General features: G+C 38.9%; 1 protein-coding gene across 44 annotated transcripts in view; it reads right to left on the bottom strand.

The window, feature by feature from the left end:
* Window positions 1-27,005, bottom strand: part of DTNB (dystrobrevin beta) — a 307,598-nt gene that overhangs the window by 201,805 nt on the left and 78,788 nt on the right. For 37 of the 44 annotated variants that reach the window (XM_017964498.5, XM_035273002.3, XM_078349784.1 and 34 more), the window contains exons 5-6: window positions 22,692-22,777; window positions 11,656-11,810 (exon numbers count right to left, since the gene is read on the bottom strand). The exons of 1 other annotated variant lie outside the window; for it this stretch is intronic. In XM_017964498.5, the coding sequence (XP_017819987.1) occupies window positions 11,656-11,810; window positions 22,692-22,777 (241 nt within the window). The remainder of the gene's footprint in view (window positions 1-11,655; window positions 11,811-22,691; window positions 22,778-27,005) is intronic. 6 more of the 44 variants (XM_078349799.1, XM_078349800.1, XM_078349802.1 and 3 more) reach the window with 2 other exon arrangements.

The raw sequence follows: 27,005 nt of genomic DNA, 5'->3' as shown, positions 1-27,005 counted from the left end.
ATACGGGAATCCACGTGTCTTCTATTGAGGCAAATATTAAAAATATGCAAAAATACAAAACCAAGGCACTCTTCTCATTAAATTTTTGTTTGAAATAGTTATTTTTCATAAAAATGTTATTTATGTTAACATATAATAGATTCAGTGACTTTTTTCATTGTTATTTTCAAGTGACTTTTTTCCCCTCAACTTTTTTATTCATTGTATTTTTAAGTGACTTTTTTTTCCCCTCAACTTTTTTTTTTTTTTTAGACAAGAGTCTCGCTCTGTTGCCCAGGCTGAAGTGCAGTGGCACAATCTCGGCTCACTGCAACCTCCACCTCCTGGGTTCAAGCGATTCTCCTACTTCAGCTTCCTGAGTAGCTGGGATTACAGGTGCCTGCCACCATGCCTGGCTATTTTTTGTACTTTTAGTAGAGACGGGATTTCACCATGTTGGCCAGGCTGGTCTTGAACTCCTAACCTCAAATGATCCACCTGCTACAGCTTCCCAAAGTGCTGGGATTCCAAGCATGAGCCACCATGCCCAGCCTCAATTTTAACTTCCAATATGGAAATGTTGACAGATTTAACCCATATAAATAAAAGCTCTTTGAGATTCTCAATAATTTTTACAGTGTAAAGAGGTTTTTACAAAAATTTTGAGAGGCTTCCCAACTCTAAAATTGCATCATTCAATAAATAATTTTTTTTTGAGATGGAGTCTCACTTTGTTGCCCAGGCTGGAGTGCAATGGTGCCGTCTCAGCTCCTTGCAACCTCTGCCTCCAGGGTTCAAGTGATTCTCCTGCCTCAGCATCCTGAGTACCTGTGACTACTGGCGCATGCCACCACACCCGGCTAATTTTTGTATTTTTAGTAGAGAAGGGGTTTCGCCATGTTGGCCATGCCGGTCTCCAACTCCTGACCTTGTGATCTGCCCATCTCAGTCTCCCAAAGTGCTGGGATTACAGGCGTGAGCCACCACACCTAGCCTCAATAAATAATTTTATGAAAGGTAGGTTGGCTCTGTCTGCTAGCTTTTCATTTTGTTTTTGCTCTGGAGTTGAACAGATTCTTTGCATTTCTCCTTATTTTTAAGAGCTTAATATTAATAAAAACTACAATAAAATGCAAATAATGCATTCCCACAACTCTCATTTTTCTGTTTCCCTCCAGATGTATATATATTTCTAAATACTTGTGAACAGCATAGATATAAATATGTCATCTGTTTTTTCACTTAACATTCTATTATTTTGTTTTGTACAAGGTCTTCATTTCTAATCATTTTAACAGCTGCCTGATCCACTGAGCAAAACCACCATGATTTATTTATGCTTCCCTCAATAAAACACTGAGACTGTTTTTATCATTCTATGCAGTGTCATATTTTTTCTTAGAAACAAGTATTTCTGGTTTTTCTCTGTTATTCTAATCCAGACTAACAACTAGTACCCTATATGGCATTCTCATCTCCCTTCCTCCACCCTTAACTACTTCTTCCCATTTTCAAAAGAGGAGAGGAGTAACCCCTTAAAAATAAAAAAATCCGATATCATTACACTAACATGAGAAAGTAAAATAATTTAGCAATGGATCATCATTGCTACAGCCTCTAATTTCATCATTTCCAATAAAAACTCCTATTTTCTTATGTGCAACATATAAATATTTATCCATCACCTTATCACTTAAACAATGTATGACATTTAGTTAACAGTCTTTAAAGTGATACTTTTAAAGTTTTCAGGTTAAAACTTTTTTTTGGGGGGGAGGGAAGACAGAGTCTCACTGTGTCGCCCAGGCTGGAGTGCAGTGTTGTGATATCAGCTCACTGCAACCTCTGCCTCCCAGGTTCCAGCAATTCTCCTGCCTCAGCCTCCTGAGTAGCTGGGACTATAGGCGCATGCCACCATGCCCGGCTAATTTTTTTTATTTTTTAGTAGAGACAGAGTTTCACCATATTGGCCATGATGGTCTCAATCTCCTGACCTTGTGATCCGCCCACCTCAGCCTCCCAAAGTGCTGGGATTACAGGCATGAGCTACCGCACCTGGTCCAGGTTAAAACATTTTTATGTAAACTTCTGTGTCTAGTTATAGCGATATTTTATCTGACAAGGGCAAATATATATTAACCAGAGTTACAGAGTTGCTGTAACTGAAACAGGCAGCCTTTCAATTACCTTCACACTGAATTTCCCCATATCACAGATTTATTCTGGATTTTGAAAATAAGAGTAATTTGTAATGACAAAATAATATAATGTCATTGTGCTTTTTATAGGAGATATTTTTATTTGTTATGGATAAAAAAAGATTAGAAAAACTTCAAATATTCTGAAATATTACATTTCTCTCATTGCAAAGATTATTTCCTTTGAGAAAATCATGAAATAATATCAATGAAAACAAGGAGAATGTGAGTTTAAGCTTTCAATTAGAATTCAAACCAAAATTACTAATTTTCTCATGTCATACTTAACTTAAAATCCTTCAGTTAAAGCCAGATGCGGTGGCTCACATCTATAATCCCAGCACTTTGGGAGGCCAAGATGGGCAGATCACTTGAGGCCAGGAGTCTGAGCCCGGCCTGGTCAACATGGCAAAATCTAATCTCTACTAAAAGTATAAAAAATGAGCTGGGTGTGGTGGTGTGTCCCTGTAGTCCCAGCTACTCCAGAGGCTGAGGCAGGAGAATCACTTGAACCCGGGAGGTGGAGGCTGCAGGGAGCTGCGATCATGCCACTGCATTCCAGCCTGGGCAACAGAGCATGACTAGGTCTCAAAATATATTTTAAAAATCATTCAATTAATCCAAGAAATAGTAAGTATGGATCTTTTTCTAGACTGTGTCAGTCCCTGGGGATGGAAAGCTGAAGGACAGTAAGATCCCTCCCATCAGGGCATAACTGAGCTGTCATGGGAGTACAGAAGAGGACACAATCCTATGGTGAAAGATTAAAAGCATCGAAGAAGGCACATTTTAGCTGAGACGTGGAATCTGAAGCTTTTGTTGGAGGAGAGATAGAAAGTCAGGGGTTACTGGCATTTCAGTGAGAACTAAGAATATAAACAAAAAGTTTGACTACTTTGAGTCACTCAAAACACAGGTTACTCAAAACAAGAGAAATGCAAATCAAAACTACACTGAGATAACATTTCTCGCCCATCAGATTGGCAAAAATTCAAAAGTGTAGGAACATGTGCTGTTGGCAAGGCTGTGGAGAGACAGATGCTCTGGCACAGTGCTGACGGGGGATGTAAACAGTGCAAACCCAAGACCCTGTGGCAACTGCCAAAACGATAACCTGGTGTGCCAAGGGGAGGGACAGGCAAGGGATGGGGTAGAGCGGGAGCAATCAGGAATGGAGAGGAAACGACAGGCTGTGGTTGGATTGCTGAGGAGCCACAACGTCATGCTAAGAACCTTATTCAGCAGGCAATGAGGAGTGAGTCGAGTTTTTATGAAAACTGAGGATATCAACAGAGCTGTATTGCAAAATTATGATTTAAACTCAGATTTACTTACGATTAAAAGGAATAATCAAAGCTACATCTGAGAAAGCATACTCCTCCTTCCTTAGGCTGCCATTGAGCCAATGAATAAAGTGACAAGGAGACAAGGGTCCTTTGTTTTTTTGGGTGATGAATTTTTTCTACTTTACTTGAATACTAGTGAGGTATAAGGCAATAAGGCAGAGGGGACATCAGAGGTCCAGAACGGGATTGCACACTGGACTGTGCCACCAGTGAACACCAAGAAGGGCCTGGACCAACAGTCCCACATCCCACAGGCTGGAAACATGAATGCATCAGGAACTGCTTTCAGCTCATGAATCATCAGTGGGGAAGCAGGGGGTGCTTTCCTAGAGCATGCGGATAGCAAGTACTGCTAAAAAAAACTCCTTTTCTAAAAAGAAAACAATCTTGGAGCCACTTGTCATTTCTATGTAAGGATTCATCTAGTAAGATACTCTCTCCGTCACAGGCCCAACTAGAATAAAACCTCACTTCTAGGTCTCCACAATTTTGTTCAATCTAATTATGCTAGTGGGACAGGCCTCATTACTATAGACCTGATCATAATAAAACCCATATTACACCCTGTATTTCATCCCATCTAAGATGCACTTATAAGATCACTTGTAAGATACACCATTATTTTTTTTTCTACCCCTAAGAAAGAAAAACACTCGGCCAATTAAACTAACTCAATGACTTAATTAACCACAATCCTTCATCACATGTGAATTGGTCACACCAGCCTCTTGATGAACTGAAATTCCTTTAATCTATTCAGGGGAACTCGGCAGTCTGGTCTTCTGGATGCAATGCTTTAGTGTGACAAGAAATTATTTTTGTTATATCTCAATAATAAAAAATATATAGCTTCATCTATTTGGGGATACCTTCTTTAAAAAAAAAAAGGCTCTAAAAGCCTCCTCTTTTTTAAAAAGGCTATATGAAGTACCAGGTTGTTGCTTTGCAAAATAATATGGAATTCTTCCAATGCTGAAGATTTGTTTTACTAATATCCAGTATATTCCCCTCTATTCTGTCCAAGCCTTTCTATGTTTATAACAACATTTTGTTTAATGTCAAATCACAGTATGCTTTCTGAGAACATTTTAAATGACAATGCATGTAGTGCCAAAAGTGGACAGAACTAGAAGTGACAGCAAATGAACACCTATGATCAAGTTCATGCATGTGCAGGAAATGACAGCCCATCATAATCACTGCCTAACCAACCGCAATTGTAAGGTATCACTGGTTATGTATCTCGACATCAGAAGTATCAAGATGTGAAAAAGCATCTTCAAATCAATGAAACACTACTAATCCATACCAGAGTACATGGTAGTGAAGGGCAGCTAAAGGAGATGATAAAACCTCCGTAAGAGAATACCTATGAAATAACACATACAGACACATACACACGCCAGGAAATGCTTGCCAAACTCCATTCAATGTCCAGGAAGACAAAGTCAGAACATCCAGAAGACGTCTCACTTCAAAGTGAGGAGAAAAATCATTCTGGTGCATAGCTGGAGAGAATACTTCGTCAAATATAATCAGAGGACAACTCAAGGCATGAAATATTTTTGCTATTCTGAAAATTAACTAGCAATAGTATAATCCCATTTTTACACAACTGCTACCACCTCTGTGAATCAACAGAAGTGTGGCATGGTATCCAATAAAGTGTTATCAACAGTATCTCCTATATACATTGATTCCAAGAATGTACCTATGTGCTCACTTCTCCTCCCTCTCTCTCCATTCTTTGCTTATTCAGGTTTCCTTTTCATAAAGATAGGCATCAAGCTAAAAATTCCTTACAAGGTGGGTTGAACTCTTCAAACTAAAGTCAGTATTGTTACAGGATTCTTGGGGTGATGCTTTTCTGTTGGAAACCTCTGTGGCACCTTTGCCCAAGTTTTGCTTGGGCTCTCTGGGCTCATTCCGCCCCCTCAGTCTGGCAGACTGCACTCAGCTCACACTACCAGCTGGATCCAATGCCTGCCAAGGGGGAGCCAGGTGTAGGGCAGTGAAGGGAGTGTGAGGGAGCATAGGGTCCAGCCACTGCACACAGCCAGGCATGCCAACTGCAGCAGGCGGGCAGCTCCAGGCACCAGCATGGGTGCTGGCTCCCTGTGAGGCTACAGCTGGACCAGGAGTACTGCAAGCAGCTTCCACAGCTGACACCTATGAACATGGTTGCACCTGTAACCTTGGAGATGTCAGGAACCGCAGAGCCCCAGAAAGGGTATTAATCCCTGGCTTGGGGAGCTCTTACATCTGGTGTCCCCAAAGGGGATAGCTCTTTTCTCCTTTCTTCTTGTTGCCAGCAACACGGCGAGCAAGGGGCATATTTCAGCTTTGGTGTCACAGCTCTTTTGGGCCTGCCATTTTGTGGGTCCCGAGTTCTTGTCCAGTACCCAGGAAGAATGAGGTACGCAGACAAGTGGAGGGTGAGCAAGGCAAAGAGGAGCTTTATTGAGCAATAGAACAGCTCAGAGGAGACTCACAGTGAGTAGCTCCTCTCTGCAGCCAGGGTAACCCAAAAAGTGTTCAGCTCTCAGCAGAGAGGAGACCCTGGAGTGGACAGCTCCTCTCTGCAGCTGGCTGTCCCATCATCTCTTCAGCTCTTAGCAGAAAGAAGACTCTAGGGTGAGTAGCTCCTCTCCAGGAGAGGAGCTGGCAGTCCTGTCACTTGCTCAAGTTGTGCTGAGTTCAGGGCTTTCATGGGTCTTAAAGGGGAGTAAGTGCATGCCGATTGGTCCATGAGTGGCCATGAGTGGGCCTGGAAAAAGCACCACAAGTTCCCACTCCAGTCTACAAGACTGGCAGCCTGACTCCCAGACTTCAGGCCCTTCCTGGCTTGAAGGTGGGGCTTCACCAGAGACCCACAGCCTTCCACCCAAGGGCCTGTCTGCCTCTTACTGCTGTTCATGGCACCCAGGCTGTTCGTGTCAAGGGGCACCTGCAGCCCAGTGCCAAGCCACACACAGTCAGGCATGCCAGCTGCAGCGGAAGTGTGCCAAGCTGCCCTCAGCACCCCCTTGGCCTTCCTCCCATGCTTGTCAGTGCCCAAAGTCCAGAGGGGGCTGAGGTGACAGGGGGCTCACATGTCAGTGCTGCCCCGAGCATGTGCACACCCAGCCAGGCTGCAACAGCACCCGGGCTCGGCTTCAACCTCGCTCTGACATTGGAGCAGGTGATGGGAGCAAGGAGAGGTCAGGCAGTGGGAGCAGACATCTTCAAGCCTGTGGGGACAGGGGTAGCCTTCCCAGGCCCCTGACAGTGCAGAGATGCCCGGTCTTCGGCCATGGCTTGGCCAGCTGCAGCTGTGCCTGGGGAAGGTGAAGCTTCCACCCTGTCAACTCAGGCAGGATAGGGCAGAGCTTCTGCCTGTTCCTGGCTCCTACTAGCTCTGTGGAGCATGCAGCCCCAGCCATGCCTTCCCCACTGCAGCCACTGTCATGGCAGTGGCCATTCTAGATGGGCTGCAGGTGCTATCAATATGAAGACCTAAAAAATAAATAACCAAGAGCAATCTTCTCTCTAAGGAAAAATACTGCACTTTCTAAAACTCTAAAGTTTGGAAACTTTGGGGAGAAATTTAAATACATTTAGTGCTTATTTAAAACAACTTTTAAGCCTTGAAAGTCAGTTTGTAAACACTGAAGAATGTTAATATATCTGGCCTACTCACCAAAGTATTAGTCTTGGGGTGCTAAAACAATACTGCACTATGTTCAGACAATAATCACAATCAAAAATTTGCAATGACAATTTTTCTATTATTAAAATACTTAAAAATATACCAAAGTGGAGAGATTAGTATAATATGCCTATCCCATCCAGGCACAGTGGTTCAGGCCTGTAATCCCAGCACTTTGGGAGGCAGAGGCAGGAGGAACACCTGAGATCAGGAGGCTGAGACCAGCCTGGCCAATATGGTGAAACCCTGTCTCTACTAAAAATATAAAAATTAGGCAGGTGTGTTGGCAAGCACCTGTAATCCCAGCTTCTTGGGAGGCTGAGGCAGGAGAATCACTGGAACCCAGGAGGCGGAGGTTGCAGCAGCACCAATGCACTCCAGCCTGGTGACAGAGACAGACTCCATCTAAAAAAAAAAAAAAATGCCTATCCAGCTTCAACAGTTCTTCTTAACATATAACTAATTTTGTTTCATTTTGCTTTTACTTTCCCTCCAACCTTCATTATTTTGGGACAAATTCCAGACATATTATCTCTTAAATTTTCCTCAATGTTTTTTAATGACGGACATCCAGGATGCTTCTGGTTTGGGGCTAGTATGAATACAGTTGATAAGAGGAGTCCTGAAAAGTCTTAAAACCTAAGGTTAGGTTTTAATTTCATTGCTAGGTCATGAGATGTCAGTTTATTTTTATTAAGAAACCACCAGGGCTTCTTGCAAAGTTTGTTGAGAGTACTGGATGCTCCAAACATCTTCACCAATACTCAAAGTCAGTATTTAATTTTAGCTATCCTAATAGATGGGTTCTGCTGAATTAACTTATAAACGTGTTTAATTTCTCTTGTGTTTTAAAAACAACTAAACTACATAATCCACAGACCTTATTTTAGGCTCATTTTCAAGGCAAAAAAATGTGTTTAGAACATTTTTTTAAAACTATACTAAAATAAACCAATGTGTAATTCTCTTCATGTCATTAAAAAAAAAAAGCATTTCTGCTGTAATGTGTTACATTAAGAAAGAAGCTGAAATTTCTTAACATCAAAATGCTATAATGGAAAGGTATACAGAGTACAAAACTGTGAACTTAAAAATCATAAGGCATATAAGGAAAACAGAGTTGGAACAACCACTAAAAATCTACATGGCTTTGTAAACAGAGGACAAACAAAATAATCAGCACAACTAAACTCCCTGGGGCGCGTGCACTGGAGTGCCTGTCAGATGGTGTCTTTCAGCCTTCAATCCTGAGCCACTGATTGCTTCTTCATGAGAACAGCATATGACCTCCAAAATAGTTTAGTTTTATCAAAACTAGATATCAGATGCTGGGGAAAGCTTAATTCTGCCAATCGTTTCAGCATGGGAGGCAAAACGTCTTCACAGCCTCTTCACTCAGCTGCAGCTTCGTCATCACAGCACTGCAGAAAGTGAAGCAGCTCAGGGGTCGGTCCTCTAAACCAGTCACTTCTCTTCCCAAAGGAAGGTACTGCAGGATTTTCAGTTCCTTTCTTAAAATAGTCATACTTTCTCTTTAATTGTGATGGCTTTTTTGTTCAACCCAGAACATCAAAGTGCTGGGGGAAAGTACATATGAAAAAACAAAGCAATTTCTAATTTGCATCAACATCGTTTTCTATCTGATGAGGTATGAACTGATTCCCATAAAGGAAACACATATTGCAGCAAAACAAACTGTCGGAGAAAAGCCCGTTTTCAAAAAGAAATCCAAAACTCACCGAATTTAACTCTTGCAGCATGAAACTTTGTCCAAGCTGTCTCACTTCTTGGTCAATATATCAGTATATTCTATCAGTGATTTCTACTTCATCTGAGGCTTCTTTTTTTTTTTTTAACTTTTCATAGACTGAGATAAACTTCTCTTTTCCAAATTTGACATATACAAAAATGCGGATTACTTTTTTTTTACAAAAATATGAATGAAGCAGGTAAAAAGTAATGAACAAAAAGTTGTGAGTTCAAAGGCCTCATAATCATGAATGTCATAAGGTTAATTTGCAGAATCCTAGACAGCATTCTTAGAATTAACAACAGCACTTTAAAAAATTTTAAAACATTTTAAACTGTTATTCCAACATCAGATTCTCATCAGAATACTCACGTTGCAGTTAAATCAAAGATTAGATTTAGCCCCCCCGACATCGTCATCCATTTCTCAGTGTTCATCACTGATAGTTCTTTGCGCAAATTCCCTTCCCTGTTCCAACATGTCTTGCTTAAGAGTAGCATTCTGGAACTTGATCCATTTTTAGCCTGACCTCCAGGAAGCATCTTGTATGAAAAGCCATGTGCACATCATACACAAGATGACCCCAGAATATTGTGTGGGCCCCCATGGGACGTGATGATATCACCAAGGTGGTGATGGCAGTGGCGGCAGCAGCAGCAGCAGTAAGACAGGCTCCAGATACAAAATGCAGGAGAGCTGTTTGCAGTGACTTCATCATACTCATCCTCACTTACATCCCTGAAGGGCACCTTAATACCTGTAGGACATTCCTGTACCAGGATTATGTTCAGACAACTTTACATAATTTGAAAATGCATATTCAGGGGAGAAGATGCAAACCATGTTTTATTAGAATAAACTGAAGCACGGAGGTATTTTTAATATGCTAAAAGCTGATGCTGATTGCCATTTATGCTGAAAAACAGTAAATAGTGTGCAGAGGCAAATCTGCACAAAACTAATCAGGCAGAGTGTGCACAAATTTGGGAAGAACATCTCCTCACGTTACTAAGAAAAATTCTCCATTATGATGGGTGCCACCTTCAGTACTAAAGCTGAATAATCTCTAAAAAAAAACCTGTAAATATTATTTGAAAGTTGGAATTCATATAACCATGAATTCTTAACTTTAAACGTAAAAAGGTTATGTAGGTGGGGAGTGGGCCGTGTGTGTGTGTTTTTCATTCTTTTTTGAATCAGAGTATCACAAGTCAGGAGGATCTAGTTTACAACGTCCTTTCAGTTCTCAAACCTTTACATATGTTCCTTTTATAGTTTAACTTCTTATCTTTAAATAATTTTCAGACTTACAAAAAGGTTAAGATTACCAAAAAATTTCCATTTTCCCTTAACCAAGATTCCTCAAATGTTAACACTGCAGAAGGATGCTCCTTTATCCTTAAATAGTTCAAATGTTTTTTAAAAAACAGGACATGCTCTTAAATAATTATGTACAAATTTCAAAATCAGGAAGTTAACATTCATTGACAAAATACTATGATCCAGTCTATAAACTTTATTCATATTTTTCCAATCGTCCCAACAACGTCTGTTATATCAACAGAAAATCCTGGCTTGTGAGTTCATTCAGCCTTTCATGTCTCTTTAAACTCTTTTCACCTAGAACATGTTCTCACCTTTTTTAATCTTTCATGATATTGACACTTTTGAAGCTAAAGGCCAGTCAGGTTGTAGAAATTCCTTTGTTGAAGTCTGTCTCATGTTTCCTCGGGATGAGATTCAGGTTATGCTTTCTTGGCAGGAGTTACCAGAGAAGTGACATTGGGTACTTCTAAATGTGTCCTATCAGGAGGCAGGCAGTATCAGTTTATCCCGTTAATGATGATAGGGATTTTCATCATTGGTAAAGTGATACCCGATCAGTTTCTCCACTGCAAAGTTACTATGTTCTTTTTGTAATTAATAAATATCTTATGGGGAGATACTTTTAGACTATGTCAATATCCTGTTTCCATTAATTTTTTACCTATTAGTTTTAGCATGAGTTTTTTAACTCCTTTCCAGCACTTTCTAGGTAAGTTGAGCATTAAGCTTCTTTTATCTAATCTCTACCTTAACACATGGATATCCTCTGGCTGAAGCATGGACACTGGCTGTACCATCCATTTGTTAAGTGTGGATGGTCCTCTGCAGCATGGTTAAGATCTCAGGAACACACTCATTCCAGTCTCTATGTCAAGACCACCAGAAGGAAATCAAATCCATCTTTTTCTAATATGACAACGGCAGTGTACCCTTGAAGGATATTATGCTGGCAGGTAAGAGCTGTATAATATTCCCTGTCTCCAACACAAAGGAAACAACGCAGTATTGTTACAGGGTTTTATATCAAAATTCCCTTATCTCATGGTTTAAAGAACTCATCTGGAAAAAAGTAATATATCTGTCCAGTAGCAAAAATGTACACACTACTTAAACATTTTTCTTTAAAATATTTCAATTTTTCTTAGAAAAGACACCCCTCTCCACCTCCAGTTCCCCCATAAAAGTGTTTCAGGTGAATTTTTACCCTCTGCTTTTACTCATCCACTTCCCACCACCGCCTTTAAAGATTTTTCCTCCCCTACTCAAGACCTTACATCCTAGACTGGAAGCAATCTGGAGAAATCTGTTAGAAGGTGAAGGGAGGGATGAGCGCTCTGCTAGCCCTAGATTCTATAAAACTGTCCTTACCTGCTGTGGAAAACAGGTGCGGACTGAGTGCTCTGTGTAACCAAAAGATGGCCCTTCAAAGACTGCTGTTGGGAGCTTCAGAACTTCCTTCAGAAACTGGTCAAACTTGCTAAATATCATTAAGCCATTGGAATCTGACATCTGGGAGAAAACATCTATGAGAACAAAACCAAATAAAGTCAAGCTGTAAGGAAACATCAGCTTTTATAAATGGCTCTATGTCATTTGTATACCATGCAAAAAGTACCATTAAAAAATATCATTTAAAAGGTATCACAAAATTACTGTGACTTTTAGTTACTATTAAAACTATTCTCATCCTTATTAGCACTGTGTGGCTACCCTTCAATCGAGGCCCCTCTCTTCCACTCACTTAATATTCTACCTAAATATCAAATCAAATAGCCACTCATGTATGACTATCTACCTACTCTTTTTGACTATATAAAACTGGATGATATAGAACTTTTATTTATACCTCACTTCTTTCCAAGAAGACTTTGCAGCAGCACATCTTTATCTGCTAGTATCCCCACATGAGTTTAAATGAGACATACGTATGATTGAGTATTTACCGTAGTAGCATCTTGGTAATAGGGTACAAGAGAAATTATATTATACTTGTATATTCTACACTAATGATGTAATATATGCCTGTGAAGAACACATCTGAAGGAGTCACAGAGCATATTTAAAATATTTATCTAATGAGTTCCAAAGGAGAATAAAAAGAACTCATCTAAACGCTTGTATTCCAAGACACTTTGATACTGTAAGATCCTATTTTTATATTAAGTCAGGTCAAGCAGATGAGAAAGAAGCTTCCAGTAATACTACTACAACTTTATCTTCTTGCAGGGAGCTCCTGTCTCCAATCATTCCTTTCTTCTCATCCATAATTGGGGAGTAAAAGAAAAATAACCAGGGTTTAAAAGCATTTGACAAAGAAATGTGACCTAGGCAGTTTTTCAATCCATTGAACTTCTTTACAAACAAATGAGCAAGTCAAATATGTACAGAAAAATCATTTCCTGAGAACTTTTCAAACAGCATTTTGAAGATTCATCCAGCCTGGGAATCATAGTGAAACCTCATCCCTACAAAAAAATTTTTTTAATTAGCTAGGCATAGTGGTGTGCACCTGTAGTCCCAGCTACTCAGGAGGCTGAGGTGGGAGGATTGCTTGAGCCCAGGAGGTCAAGACTATAATGAGCGGTGATCACACCACTGCACTCCAACCTGGGTGACAGAGTGAGACCTTGTCTCCAAAAAAACAAAAAAAAGGAAAAAAAAAAAAGAAAATTCATATTCTATATAGTCACAATACACAGGTATAGTAGAGATCTATATCTATTTAACAGATATATGTAACATACATATATACATGACTTTTTGGGTTCAGTTTTGGGGAATTTATATTGAAGTATCAGGTGAAAAAAACATTTATAAATACACTAATTAAAGAAAGATAAAATGTTAGGTTATGGATCCACAGCATAGTTTTTAAGGCATTAGAAAAGAAGAAATTACCAAAGGAATGAAAATCTTCAGTGTGTCCTCTCATGAGAGCTACTAGTTTACAGTTGATGAAAAAATATTAAATACCCATACAGGGGAAAAAAATCCAGCAAGAGACTAAAAGATGGCCCGAGTAGAAAGTAAAATAAATTAACAAATACACATTAAGTTCCTGTTACATGGTCCAAGTGCAAGCACTCTGTGAGGTGTTTAGAAGCACAATGAAGAAACATGATAAATGATCCTTATCCCCAAGAAACTTTCAACGTAGCTGGAAAAATAAGATATACATAAAACAAAGAAGAATTTGAGCTGACTTCAAATACAACAGAAAAAACAGAGGCAAAAAGATATATGTGAAGCCCCACCACGTGCTAGGCACCACTATCAGTAACTATGCTGAGTCTGCCAGCAGCCACATTATCCTCTTCTTCCTTAGTAACTAACAGAACACTAATTTGATGTTGTGCAGGTATGTACCAACAAATAAGCCGCAAGTTCCCAGCAAGTAGTGGTCATGTGACTAAGTTCTAGCTAAAATGAGCTTGTAAGCAGAAGGGTTGAAGGGGACTTCCAGAAAACTAAGTAAAGAAACGTAACTGAGCTAAAAAGCAGGCCATTTTTTCCTTATTCCTTTCCTCCTTCATCTACCTGGAGTGCAGCTATGATAGCTGGAGCTCCAGCAGCCATCTTGGATTATGAAGTAATCCCAATCTTGATATAGAAATCACACTAGAATGGTAGGAAAAAAAAAAAAAAAAGACAAGAAACTGTGAATCCTAGAGGAACATAAAGTCACCATATTGGCCCTGGACTACCTACCTCTGGACTTCTTTTATGTAGGAGAAAATTAAATTTCAACTTTAAGATACTATTATTCTGGGTTTCTGCTCTCGTGTAAGAAATTATAATACTAAGCATTATTCTACTATTATCATTTAGAAAGGTTGACTTAAGGTCAAAAAGTTAAGAAGTCAAATCAAGTTTAAACCCACATCTAACTGACTCCAAAATAAATACCATAACACCACACTCCTTCAAAACATGATTTAGAATAGATACGAAAACACATCGGCAGGAATTGTCAAGTTCTAAAAGAAAGAAATTCAGAAGCTAGGCCTTGAAAGATAGGATCTGGAATGATGAGGTCAAAACAGGTTGAGGCTAGGCACTGGAGGGCACTAAAGAAGAGGAGAATCCAAGTCTCCGTGACAGGAATGTACAGGGTCTTACTGGCAATAAGCAGGAAATAGGGCACTGAAGAAAACATTCTATGATAGGCAACTTATATTGAGAAATAAAGAAAAATAAAGACTGAACAGGAAGAATATTTCTGTTATAAACACTGAAAGAGGGAAGCTTAAAAACTTTTAAGCAGAGATCAAATTTTTAAAGAGGTAGGTTTCAAGGAGATTAGACTGTTAATGACCGGCACACAATGAATAAAAGAAAAAGAATGGAATTGGAGACACCAGCTAGGAAACCTCATAAACAATGCACAAAGGAGGTGGGGGAGCCTGGATTACAGTGGTGACAGTGTGTGCGAGGCAGGGGAGGCCAAGTCCAAGACATTTCAATGCAAAGAACTGCAGTTGATGACAAACTAGATTACAGAACAAACGAAGTTTAAAACTTAGGATTATTCTAAGTTTCTAGCTTGGGAAAATGCTGACAATCCTGACTGACATAAACAAACTGAAGATAAACATATTACTCTTCGCTTTGGACATATCTGTTTAACTAACTAGCAAATTTTCAAATGGAATCACCCTGTAGACAGTTAGAAACAGTATTTGGCCACAGTGCTAGACTACAAATAGAGAACCTGGAAAATGTTACCGATAATATGAATAAACGGTGCTCTTTAAAGGAAGGAAGAACATAAATGATTTAACCTTTAAATAGCTGGCTGCTAGTCAGGTGTGGTGGCTCACACCTGTAATTCTAAAACTTTGGGAGGCCCAGGCAGGAGAATTGCTTGAGCCCAGGAGTTTAAGGCTAGCCTGGACAACATAGCAGGACCTCATCTCTACAAAAAATTTTTAAAAATTAGCTAGGCATGGTGGCAGGCCTGTAGTTCCAGCTACTTGGGGGACTGACTGAAGTGAGAGGACTGCTTGAGTGCAGGAGTTGGAGGCTGCAGTGAGCTATGATCATACCACTACACTCCAGCCTGGGTAACAACGCAAGACCCTATCTCAAAAATAAATAAATAGCTGGCTGCTATTCTTACAAGGAAGAAACAATCATTCATTAAATCTGAATGAAAACAAAGGGTCAACATGGGAGGTGGCAGACACCACCAGGTGCCTACTTAGTATCTTCTTCCCCTTCTTACTTTCTAGCTGAGCTTGACTGCTGGGAATGGCTGTGTGCCATTTACAAATGACTTCTCAGCCTCCTTTGTACACTGCAATGCTAGTACAGATTTCTGGAAAACCCTTTGCTTTCCTAATAGAAGCACCTCTTTCTTCCTTCTGTCTGAAGTAAGTACAGAGGCCTGGGACACAGCAGTCATCTTTTGATCCTAAGTAAGAAAGCCATATGGCAGCAGGAAGATGGGAAGATGTGAACTCTGTGATGACAACCATAAGTCAGGGTACCAACTTTGAATTTATCAGCCTTTGGATTTACTTTTACATGAGAAAAATAAGTCCTAATGTGCTCAAGCCACTGTCAGTCAAGTTTTCTATTGCCACTCTGTGTATTCATAACTGATTAACTAACGAGTAATTAACTTGCGGCCATTAATGGTGTAAATATTCAGGACCAGTGACTTTAGCTTCCAAGTACATGAATATATACACAATCACAAAAATGTGTATATATACACCCATACCAACAAATCTACACCTAACCCATTCAGAGTAATAAAAAGGACTGACTGGATAGTAAAATGACTAACCACTCCCACAAAAAGAGTATTACTTCAGTTATACTTAGTTACTATGTCATATGAATAGATTCAAAGTAATGAAAAAAAATTTTTTAATTAATAAGAAACTATAATAAGCCCATACTATAATAAGAGAAGTAGAAACATATCTATTTGTTTTAATAAGACATACTGCTAGACCCAAAAATTGAAGGCACAGTGCAGTAATTTATTACTTCTTGAGTTATTGGTTTAAAACAGTATTTTTTAATGAACAGCCTTATCTGTAAGAAAAACAATTTTAAAATGATTGCCAATTCTTAAATCTTAAATGAAGTTTAACAATCAATCTAAGTTACTGTGTTTTACCTATGTACGTATAAAAGGATCTTACCAAAGAAGTGAACAATAAAACTTAATGAAAATATTTTTTAAAAAGTAAACTAGTACTCTAATTAAATAAAGCCCTAAACCCTCCTGGCATTAAGGGACAACAGTACTTCCCAGATACCCAGTTAATTTCCCCAGTAATTCTCTTTCTATTTATACACCTCTGAAAGTATGCTAATTCCCCTATAGTTATTTCCAGCTAAAAAGGGAAGCTTTCTCCCTTGTGAAAAACCCACAATTAAGCCCTTAAACATACATGTGTACACAACTTTTAACATATTCTATAATATCTTTTGTGTGATATGCAAAATAATGCCACTGATCCACCATCATCACGTATGTTTTGATTTTTTCCTGGTGATAATGACCCTGGTTTTACTGGCTGCATCTATCCATCTTTTTCAACGCCCCTTTCAACCCCACATGACCAACCACATGCTTTTTTTGCAAGATGATAGGGCTGTTTAGACTAAAGAAATGAGTCTATAAATGGAAAGCAATTTTCTTTTATATGTTTGCTTTCCCTGAGCAACCTAACCCACAAAAACATGCACACACATCTGTAAGTTTATAAATACCTATATACAACTAGGCCCAAGTACTACATACTGTAGTTCAAAACCCATAATATGCCACTGGTCAGGCGGGGTGGCTTATGCCTGTAATCCCAGCACTTTGGGAGGCTGAAGCAGGCAGATCATCTGAGGTCAGGAGTTCAAGTACAGCCTGGCCAACATGGAGAAACCCTGTCTCTACTAAAAATACAAAAATTAGCTGGGCATGGTAGCATATGGCTGTAGTCCCAGCTACTCGGGAGGCTGAGGCAGGAGAATCGCTTGAACCTGGGAGGTGGAGGTTGCAGTGAGCCAAGATCACACCACTGCACTGCAGCCTGGGCAGAGCAACTCCATCTCAAAACAAACAAACAAACAAAGAAACTCAATATGCCATATCATTATGCAAGAATGAGATTGGAGGGTGGGAGTCTACATGCCTTGGGCCTCTAGTGTTGACTCAGCCAGGAACTGCCTGAGACAAGGCTCCAGATCTCCTTTGGTTTTTGTTTTCCTTTTTCTTCTTTCTTTCCCTTTATTCATAAAATACACTTATTAGGGCTTATATCTTACTTTCTTCCAGTTCTAAACATTTTGGTTATTTAAGAAATGTAAATCTGGGGATCACTCATTCGGATTAAACAGTCACTTCCATCTAATGAGGAAAAGGGATGGTTAACAGAAACCAGTGAGGATAATTACGTAGCCATGGGTGGTTAAAAAACTACAGCAGAGGAGTCTAAGTCTGAACAGGTGAAACTTCAACTATAACTTCAAAGGGAGGTCCTTCTACAGTCTGCTAATGAAACATCAAGGAAGCAAACAGTTGAAACATCTGTAGGAACAGTCAATTCTGAGCAAAACAGGAAGAACCTCAGGTCATCTTTTCTCTGACTGCTGATAGTTGTGGCCGATCAAAAACACGCAAAAATATAAATTATTATAAAACCATTGTATTAGAACCCAGAGAAAAATCCCTGCTATCATTTTGGCATTTTTCTTATTTTCTCTGTGCATAGTAAATTTTTGTTTAAAACCATATTACACTTATGCATTTTGATTTAAACCCTATTTTTGAAGGCATTATATTCAATCACGTGGGTGTCCCAAAACTTAACTGAGTTCTCACTTTTGGACACTAACGCTGTTTCAAGTTTTCATGTAAGTGTTGCAACAAATATACAAAAAACTTGGGGTATACTTCTGATTAATTCCTTAGGATAAACTCAAGAAGTAGACTGAATGAATATGAATCTTTTTAAAGCCTTCCTGATACATACTGTGAAACAGCCTTTCAAAATGGTAGCACCAGCTTTTTAATGAATTTTAAAATAAACTGATGAATCTTTTGCTCCTTTTAGTGTAACCAGATGCAATTTGAATAAGAAGACTAAGCTTATTCGAAAACAAATAGCAGAATTAAAGTAAATACATAGTAAAAATTAATTGATAATTAAGCCCGTGTTAGCACATAATGGGCTTTACAGTCTACAAATTTTGTTTTCTTGAGTTATATTTTGGGTTTCTGACATTACTGAATTTTGATCATGCTTTCAAATAAAGTCCTTATTCCAATTATAAATCGTTGGTATTTAGAATCCTGATATAAGGTACCTCTCAATCTAGGACATAGTCCCTAATGGCCGCAACAGTGAATCATCTCTGTAAATGAATGCTACCTGGAGACAGAAACTCGCTTAAGACAAATCTAAAAAAGCAAAGAAATGTTTTAAACTAGAAGTACAAATATTTGTTCAGTCATTCAAATGTATCTTGACACTATAACAAACCAAAAACCCCAGGTCAAATAAAAAAGGTAGAGGGGAGAAAATCATAGGAAAAAAATCTAAGAAAGTAAAAAGGGAAGATCAAAGCAAAAAGAAAAAAATGTAGAAATGCTAAAACATTCCATAAATCAGAAAACTTAATGCAACAGGAACATTAATAATGGTAACAATAGCGAGTCCAGTCAGTAGAAGAAGGTTGGAGCAAACAAGAACCAAAACGATGAAATAATTAGGTAGGAGAAAGTGAATAAACAAAGATCCTTTGCTGTTACAATACAGCGTTATTCCTCCCTTTTGGCTGCACTACTGTTCAGCCACCTCAACTAAGGAGGACATTGCTGAGAACTAGAAAGCAAGCGGGGAAAGGTTCTGAAAATAGACCAAACTACCAATCATACTACACAAGCTCAAGTGCTTCTCTCCTAACAATCACTTATATCCTTATTTTAAATAGAATGCTAAGAGGTTTGGTTATGATTTCTTTGTCCACAGCATATGAAAAGTTGTAAGTCAGAAGCAAGGAGAGATTTCTAGAGAGTGGAACACTGAAAATACATACCATCATATTTGCCAGTGATAAAGGACATACATAAACCACCGCCGCTGCCACCACTACCACTACCAACAAAAAACTCAAGAACTGAAAAAGCACAGTAGTCTCAAAATAGGAGGAGGAGGAATAGAAAACCCAAGCTTTACAATTAGCCCTAAATCCTAAATGCATCAGAAAACGGCATCCCTAAGAGATGAAAATGTTGTAAGTATAATCAGTGAGTTCTGATTGATTGATTGAGACTGAGTCTCACTCCATCACCCAGGCTGCAGTGCAGTGGCACAATCATAGCTCACTACAGCGTCGAACTCCTCCTAGGCTCAAGCAATCCTCCTGGAGGCCTCAGCTTCCCGAGTGGCTAGGACCTCAGGTATGTACTGCCATGCCAAACTAACTTTTTAAAATTACATTCATGTATTTATTGAGACAGAGTCTCACTCTGTCGCCCAGGCTGGTATGTAGTAGCATGATCTCAGCTCACTGCAATCTCCATCTCCAGGGCTCAAGGAATTCTCTTGCCTCAGCCTCCCAAGTGGCTGGGATTATAGGCATGTGCCACCACGCCCGGCTAATTTTTGTACTTTTAGTAGAGACAGTTTCACTCTGTTAGCCAGGCTGGTCTCGAACTCCTGACCTCAGGTAATCCGCCTGCCTCAGCCTCCCAAAGTGTTGGGATTACAGGCGTGTGCCACTGTGCCTGGCCTTAAAATTACTTTTATAGATACACGGTCTTGCTATGTTGCCCAGGCTGGTCTCAAACTCCTGGCCTCAAGTGATCCTCTGTCTCAGCCTCCCAAAGTGCTAGAATTACAGGAATAAGCCACCGCACCCAGCCAAGTTCTGTTTAAAACGGAAGGGCCAGGCCACATTTTAAAGTGGTTTCTACCCTGGAGGATTAAAAAGTAGAGATAGGCTTCCGTACCCAAATATTTTACTTATGTCGTACATCTCAATCCCAAATCAAGATAATTACAGTACAATAAAAAATAACGAAACAGACCTACAGCTGGCAGAGAAACTCTAATTTTTAGCATGGAAAAGAAACTACACTTGAAATTTACTTGAATCAGATAAACATGGTGATGGGTAACCCAGCACAGTCTGTATCACACCTATCCGAACACTATTGCAATGACCTAGAGCCCTGAGCACACTGACATGTCACCTTTGGCTTGGCCCACTTCAGTGGCTTTTGCGCCACTTCAGTCTTGGTCATGTTGTGTTCCTCCAAAAAGTTCAGAAGCCACATCAAAAAAACTGCTATCACCTGGATACCTTCCATACATAGAACTAGAATTTGTGCCTTTTCACTAACAGTTACAACACAGAACTGCAGTAATTTCAGTATTTGATCAACAGTTTACATTTGACAAAATTTTAAATATTTACTATGTGTCAGGTGGGCTGGCTGCGTAAATATAGTTGACTTTAAAGAAACTTAAAGATTCCAAAGTCATCTAGAACACACAGTTAATAACTTTCTGCTACTATATTTTTCTACTACTGTATTTTTCAACCAGTCTCCCCTATATTAATAAAGATGGTATATATATTCTTTATCTAGTATCATCATTGAAAAGCAGACAAAATTATAACTTTGTGTTTGAATGAAATATAATTTCATACATATTATCTTTCTCAGAAACATTTTCATATTTTATAAAAATATAAAAGAAATTTCAGCCCAAAGAATATTTTGAGATGTACCATGTAAAGAGCCTCAGAAGAATATTCAAATAAAATCATAATTTTTATTACCAAAAATGTTCTACATTGCAACTGATTTTGAAATGAAGCTAAACTGGATAACAGTTGACGAAATATATTAAGATATTTCTTTGGAATATCTAAATCTGTATCTAGTGGGTCATCTAGCTTTCCAACTTTCAGTGTCATGGTAAAGTAAGAAAAAGCACAAAAAACAAATGCGCCTATGAAGTAATCTTACCCAAAAACTTGTATTAATACCTGAGTCTGATCAAGCCTCTGTATCCTTAAATTTAAAAAAAAAAGTAGGGCACAGAGGAACATTGCAAGGATACAGTCTTCCAAATCCAGGCTCACAGGGTACCACACTACTTTACTAAGACTTCAGTCTCATCCCCCTGAAAGGTGACATCCAGTTTCCTACTCTGTGGCTACTGTTTCATGGCACTCTGAACACTGTGCTGAAATTACCCATGTGTCTCCTGTTACAGCACTGGCTCAGGGGAGCATAATCACATAGCTCAGGACAGGGTGCTGACATCTGAGTTAAAACCCCAGCTTTGCGCCCTTGGTTAACTCATCTATAAAATAAAGAAAATATCACCTGTCACTCAAAGGCATTTTAAGGATTCCATGAGAAAATATATGTAAAGCACCTAGCACAATTCTTGGCATATCTTAGGGAGTTAATAACTCATGACTGAATAAAAACCATAAGCAGCAAAATTAAATCATGAATTTCACCTATTTTCATTTCATCTAATCACCTTCTTTTTTTTTTTATTTTGAGACGGAGTTTCGCTCTTGTTACCCAGGCTGGAGTGCAATGGCGCGATCTCGGCTCACCACAACCTCCGCCTCCTGGGTTCAGGCAATTCTCCTGCCTCAGCCTCCTGAGTAGAGGGGATTACAGGCATGTGCCACCATGCCCAGCTAATTTTTTTGTATTTTTAGTAGAGACAGGGTTTCACCATGTTGACCAGGATGGTCTCGATTTCTTGACCTCGTGATCCACTCGTCTTAGCCTCCCAAAGTGCTGGGATTACAGGTGTGAGCCACCACGCCCAGCCCCTAATCACCTTCTTATAGTATCTAATGAATGGTAAAATGCCAAAATGACTAATAGTTAAAAAAAAAAAAAAAATTTAAAAATTAGCAAAGATAACACAGTAACTTAAAAAAAAACAAAACAGGTCATCAGCTTCTAAATAACTGCACCTGACTCTAAGGTAGTAACAAATAATGTAATCACAGCAAACATCACCTGATGAAAAATGGAGTTATTAAGAGCTAAACCTAACCAAACCTAGTAAAAGTCACCATATTTTAACTAAAAGTTCTCAATATAATCATCTTCAAGTGTAATTTTGATAATGTGGAAAACATTTCTAAAATACTTTTTTAAATGTCAGCACTAGGATTCTGAGACTTTTCAGTTTTCTCACTAAAAAACACTAACAATATATTAAAGCAACCAACTTTTCCATCTGAACAGTAGGTGGCATAACTCACCTACTGTGAGTTGCTACAGAGTGAGTAATTTGGTATTTTTTTTTAAAAGCTCAACATAGCATCATTCAAAATTCTGACAATATTCATTTAAAAGTCCTCATTTGAAAATGACATTTTTCAAATAATATGAAAATACTTACATCTCAATTTGTCCAGCATTTTTCCACCACACATGGTTGCTAACATAGCTTTAACTGAAAATACCGTCAACTTGCCTCGGCCCTCACTGCAAAATAAATTATATTAGAAATAATTGCTATCTGAAACCACAAAAGGAGTCAAATATATCACTAAATATTGAGCAACCAGTAAGTGATTCCTGACCTTATCTGTTACAATTTTACCACATTTAGAAACCCTGGATTTTTTTGTTGTTGTCTTCATTTGTAGAAGTAAGACTTCACCTATGCTAGCTGAAGAATGCTAAAGCTAGCCTGAATTTTCTGGAAATAAGTTTTAGAAACACTGTATGTAATTTCTATTGGCTATGTAGCAGAGGTCAAATGAATGAACCTGAAGTGAATTTCCTATTAACTAACCCCATTAAATTCACAGCTGCAGTTGTTAAGTATTCAAAACTGAGGGGCCACCTGGTTTGAATATAATTCAGAAACATTACCTTACATCAGGATATTACAAAAGTGTCTTGCTACGTAGTAAACAACAGGGCGCATCCTGCTATGAAGACTTTATAGTACATTCATCTTTGTTTTTACTGTAATAACCTTTATGTTACCATGTAAGTGTTTATTCTAAGAAGCTCAATCACACCTGTCTCAGATCTTCTAATATACCATTGTAAGAAAAGTGAAGAGGAAGGGATCGTAATATTAATTTTTCTTTAGAATTGGAAAGATAAAATGTAGAAGAACATAAATGAATCACCTAAAGTAATGCTGCACACCACCAGAAGAACCAAGACAAGATCACGAAGGCCCCCTGACCCAGTGTCCACGGCTTCTTCATTCATTCATCTATGCCCTGGTTTCACAGCAGATAAAAACTTCACTAGTTGGTTGTTAAAGTTATCGTATGTAAGCCAAGAATGTGCTTTTGTGTTAATTTGTGAAAGCTGTGTTCATGTTTCATAGTAACTTAAGAGTAAGATACTTTTGCAATAACAAAAGCTATACCATTTTTGTTTCGGAAAAGCATGTATCATCCTATTTATATCCACTAATGGTTCTAATATGGTGTTTTCCATTTCCCACATTGTCTTTATATACAGAAAGATCAAACCTGAAAAAAAGGTAAATAGCCCATAAGCTAGAAAATTATTAGTAAAAACACCACCAGGAAATATCAACATTTGTTACGGTTGAGTTTTTAACTATTACATCTCCTTGAGTTTATTCATAAAACAAAATAGAAATGCCTGCAACTAGCTAAAATTAGAATGGGTTTTTTAAAAATACATAGTTCTTCAGAAATATAGCTATAGCTCCATGTACAAAGCAATATGGCAACTGGAAATAAGGCATATTCCTGCATCAAATAACTACTGCGTTATATAAGAAAAGCTAGTGGTATAAGATACATCACTGGGTTACACGGAATGGGTTTCTAAGACTGATAGGGAGCTTTTAGAGTGGACTTTCTTTACACCAAGCACTTGAATGCTGAGTCCACATTTAAGCACACCCTACCTTATGAGATAAGTACACTTTCTACTACTAAAGTACGAACAAAGAAGGAAAAAAACCCATATATTTGCTTTCTCATCTTTCTTTGAAACTAGGATAGGGGCATAGAACACAGCTCCCCAAATAAGATGCACTATGCTAGATTTCAAGGGAGAAATGATTAACTTGGAGAAGCAGAAACTCCAGAAGAATCCACCTGGGGGGATGGCAGCAGCAGGAACAGCTACATCCAGTGTCCTGGGGCAGCAGAGAGAGTGATTGTTGGGGCAGCACCCAGAGCCCAGCATCAGTGGTGTTTGGAGCACAAGCAGCAAGGTCTGTGGCCAGAGAGGTGTCTTCATGAGAGTTCTGTGGAATGATTTTGCACTGTTCCTGGCAGTGGTTTTCAGGCCTACATTCCCAACCTTCTTAGAGAATCTATGGATCACTCTTTTAATTAATTGGCCAGAGATGGCATCTATTACTTATAACTAAGAATTCTGATGGATACAGCTTCTAACCTGAAGTAAAGTGAAGCAACTTTACTTTCACAAAGATGAAGCAACAAAAGGAACTATTGCTGAAGTCCAGAGTGAGATTAAGAATGCCTGACGGCCCAGGCGTGGTGGCTCACACCTGTAAGCCCAGCACTTTAGAAGGCTGAGGCAGGCAAATCATGAAGTCAGACGTTGGAAACCCACCTAGCCAACATAGTGAAACCCTACGTCTACTAAAAATACAAAAAAATTTAGCTGGGCATAGTGGCACAGGCCTGTTGTCCTGGCTACTTGGGAGGCTGAAACAGAAGAATCGCTCGAACTTGGGAGGCGGAGGTTGCAGTGTACCAAGATCGCGCCACTGCCCTCCAGCCTGGGCGACAGAGCCAGAGTCCATCTCAAAAAAAAAAAAGAGTGCCTGATGATCGGCAAGGCAAGAATGAAGAAGAAGTGCTCAAGGACAGGACAGTGCGCCCTGCTGTGCAACTAATGACGTTTCTTAAGAGAAACTAGCTCAAAACATGTTTGGTAGACACAGACTTGATGATGCAAGAATATGCATAAAATTCCACAAAAGAAACAAAGTAAAAATTAATCTTCGAAGAGATTTCCATAAACATCAAGCTATTAAGCACATTCAAGAGGCTGTAGCACAGAAGGCACACAGTGGCTCTGGAGGCCAACAGCATTCTGTTCCCAGCCTCCAAGGCACTGACATGGGTATTTGCTTTATAACAACTCGTTCAACTGTACTTTGTTTTGAGTATTTTTTTGTAGCTGTCTTTTATTTCTTGATAAAAACTGTTTGAAAAAATGAATCATAGGAAAGTAAGGATTACCATTACTGGACAAGGCTAATCATTTAATGGGGGGAATGATGAAGGAGAAATCTATAGGTTAAAAAATACTTGCTATATATATTGGAACACATAAAAATTTCCATAACAGAATTTATACACACACACACACACACACACACACACACATACAAACACACACACACGAAAAATACCAAGGCTCAGGGCCAACCCTTAGAGGTCCTAATTATTTGGCCTAGGGTGGGGCGTTAGCATTGGTAATTCTTTTTTTTTTTTTTTTTTTTTTTTTTTTTTTTAATTTTTTATTGGATTATAGGTTTTGGGGTACATGAGCAGAGCATGCAAGACAGTTGCGTAGGTACACACATGGCAGTGTGCTTTGCTTTTCTTCTCCCCTTCACCCACATTTGGTAATTCTTAAAAGTTCCCCGGGTGATTCAAAAACACAGCCAGAATTGAGAACCACTGACCCAAAACAAATCAACTTTTAAAAAAAAGACTCAATAGAAAAAGGGAAAGTGCATTCACATACAACAAAACAGACATGGAAGAAACACAAATGACTATTAAGCACATAGAAAAGCACTGACCTTAATAATAAAAGGAAAACAAAACTAAAAAATAATGAGATATATTTTTTAAATGTCATCAGTTACTGTTTCTAAAGACTGTCTTCAGTCTAAGTACTGTGAAGTCAACATAAATAAAATATATTTTTGTTGTTGTTGTTTTGAGACAGGGTCTCCCTCTGTCACCTGGGTTGGAATGCAGTGGCGTGATCACAGCTCACTGCAGCCTCAACCTCCTGGGCTCAAGCAGTCCTCCCACCTTCACCTCCCAAGTAACTGGGACCACAGGCACGTGCCACCACACCTGGCTTGAATTTTTTTTTTTTTTTTTTTGAGACAGGGTCTCGCTCTGTTGCCCAGGCTGGAGTACAGTGGTGCAATCTCAGCTCACTGCACCTTCCACCTCCCGGGTTCAAGTGATTCTCCTGCCTCAGACTGCTGAGTAGCTGAGATTACAGGCGTGCGCCATCACACCCGGCTAACTTTTGTATTTTTAGTAGAGACGGTGTTTCACTATGGTTGTCAGGTTGGTCTAGCCTGACATATTTCTAAAGAAATAGTTTAGCTACATTTCCTTTTATTTTGTAATGCAATATTTATCACTTTCATAATTAATTACTTCTAAAATGATCACGTTAAAGAGAGAGAATATATATGCCAGAAAGCAGTAAGTCATCTCTCTGGTTTTATATAATTTTAAGGTCCATCCATGATCAACAATTATGCCTTTAGTTAATTCTGTATGGTATCCTTTTTAACTTTTCATTAAAGTATAATGAACATACATAAAAGTGCATAATTAATAAATGAACTTTCACAAAATGTTCCCTTTCACAAAATAAACACCCAGGTAACCAGCACTCAGGTCAAAAGACAGAATATTACTCGCATCCAGAAGCACATCTTTCCTAAACCCACCTCCCACCGGTGGTCACTTCTTTATTTTTT

This window comes from Callithrix jacchus, chromosome 14 (genome assembly GCF_049354715.1).
Source record: "Callithrix jacchus isolate 240 chromosome 14, calJac240_pri, whole genome shotgun sequence".
In the NCBI taxonomy this organism is placed as follows: Eukaryota; Metazoa; Chordata; class Mammalia; order Primates; family Cebidae; genus Callithrix; species Callithrix jacchus.
The sequence above is the reverse complement of the archived record's forward strand: the minus strand, read 5'-3'. Positions and strand labels throughout refer to the sequence as shown.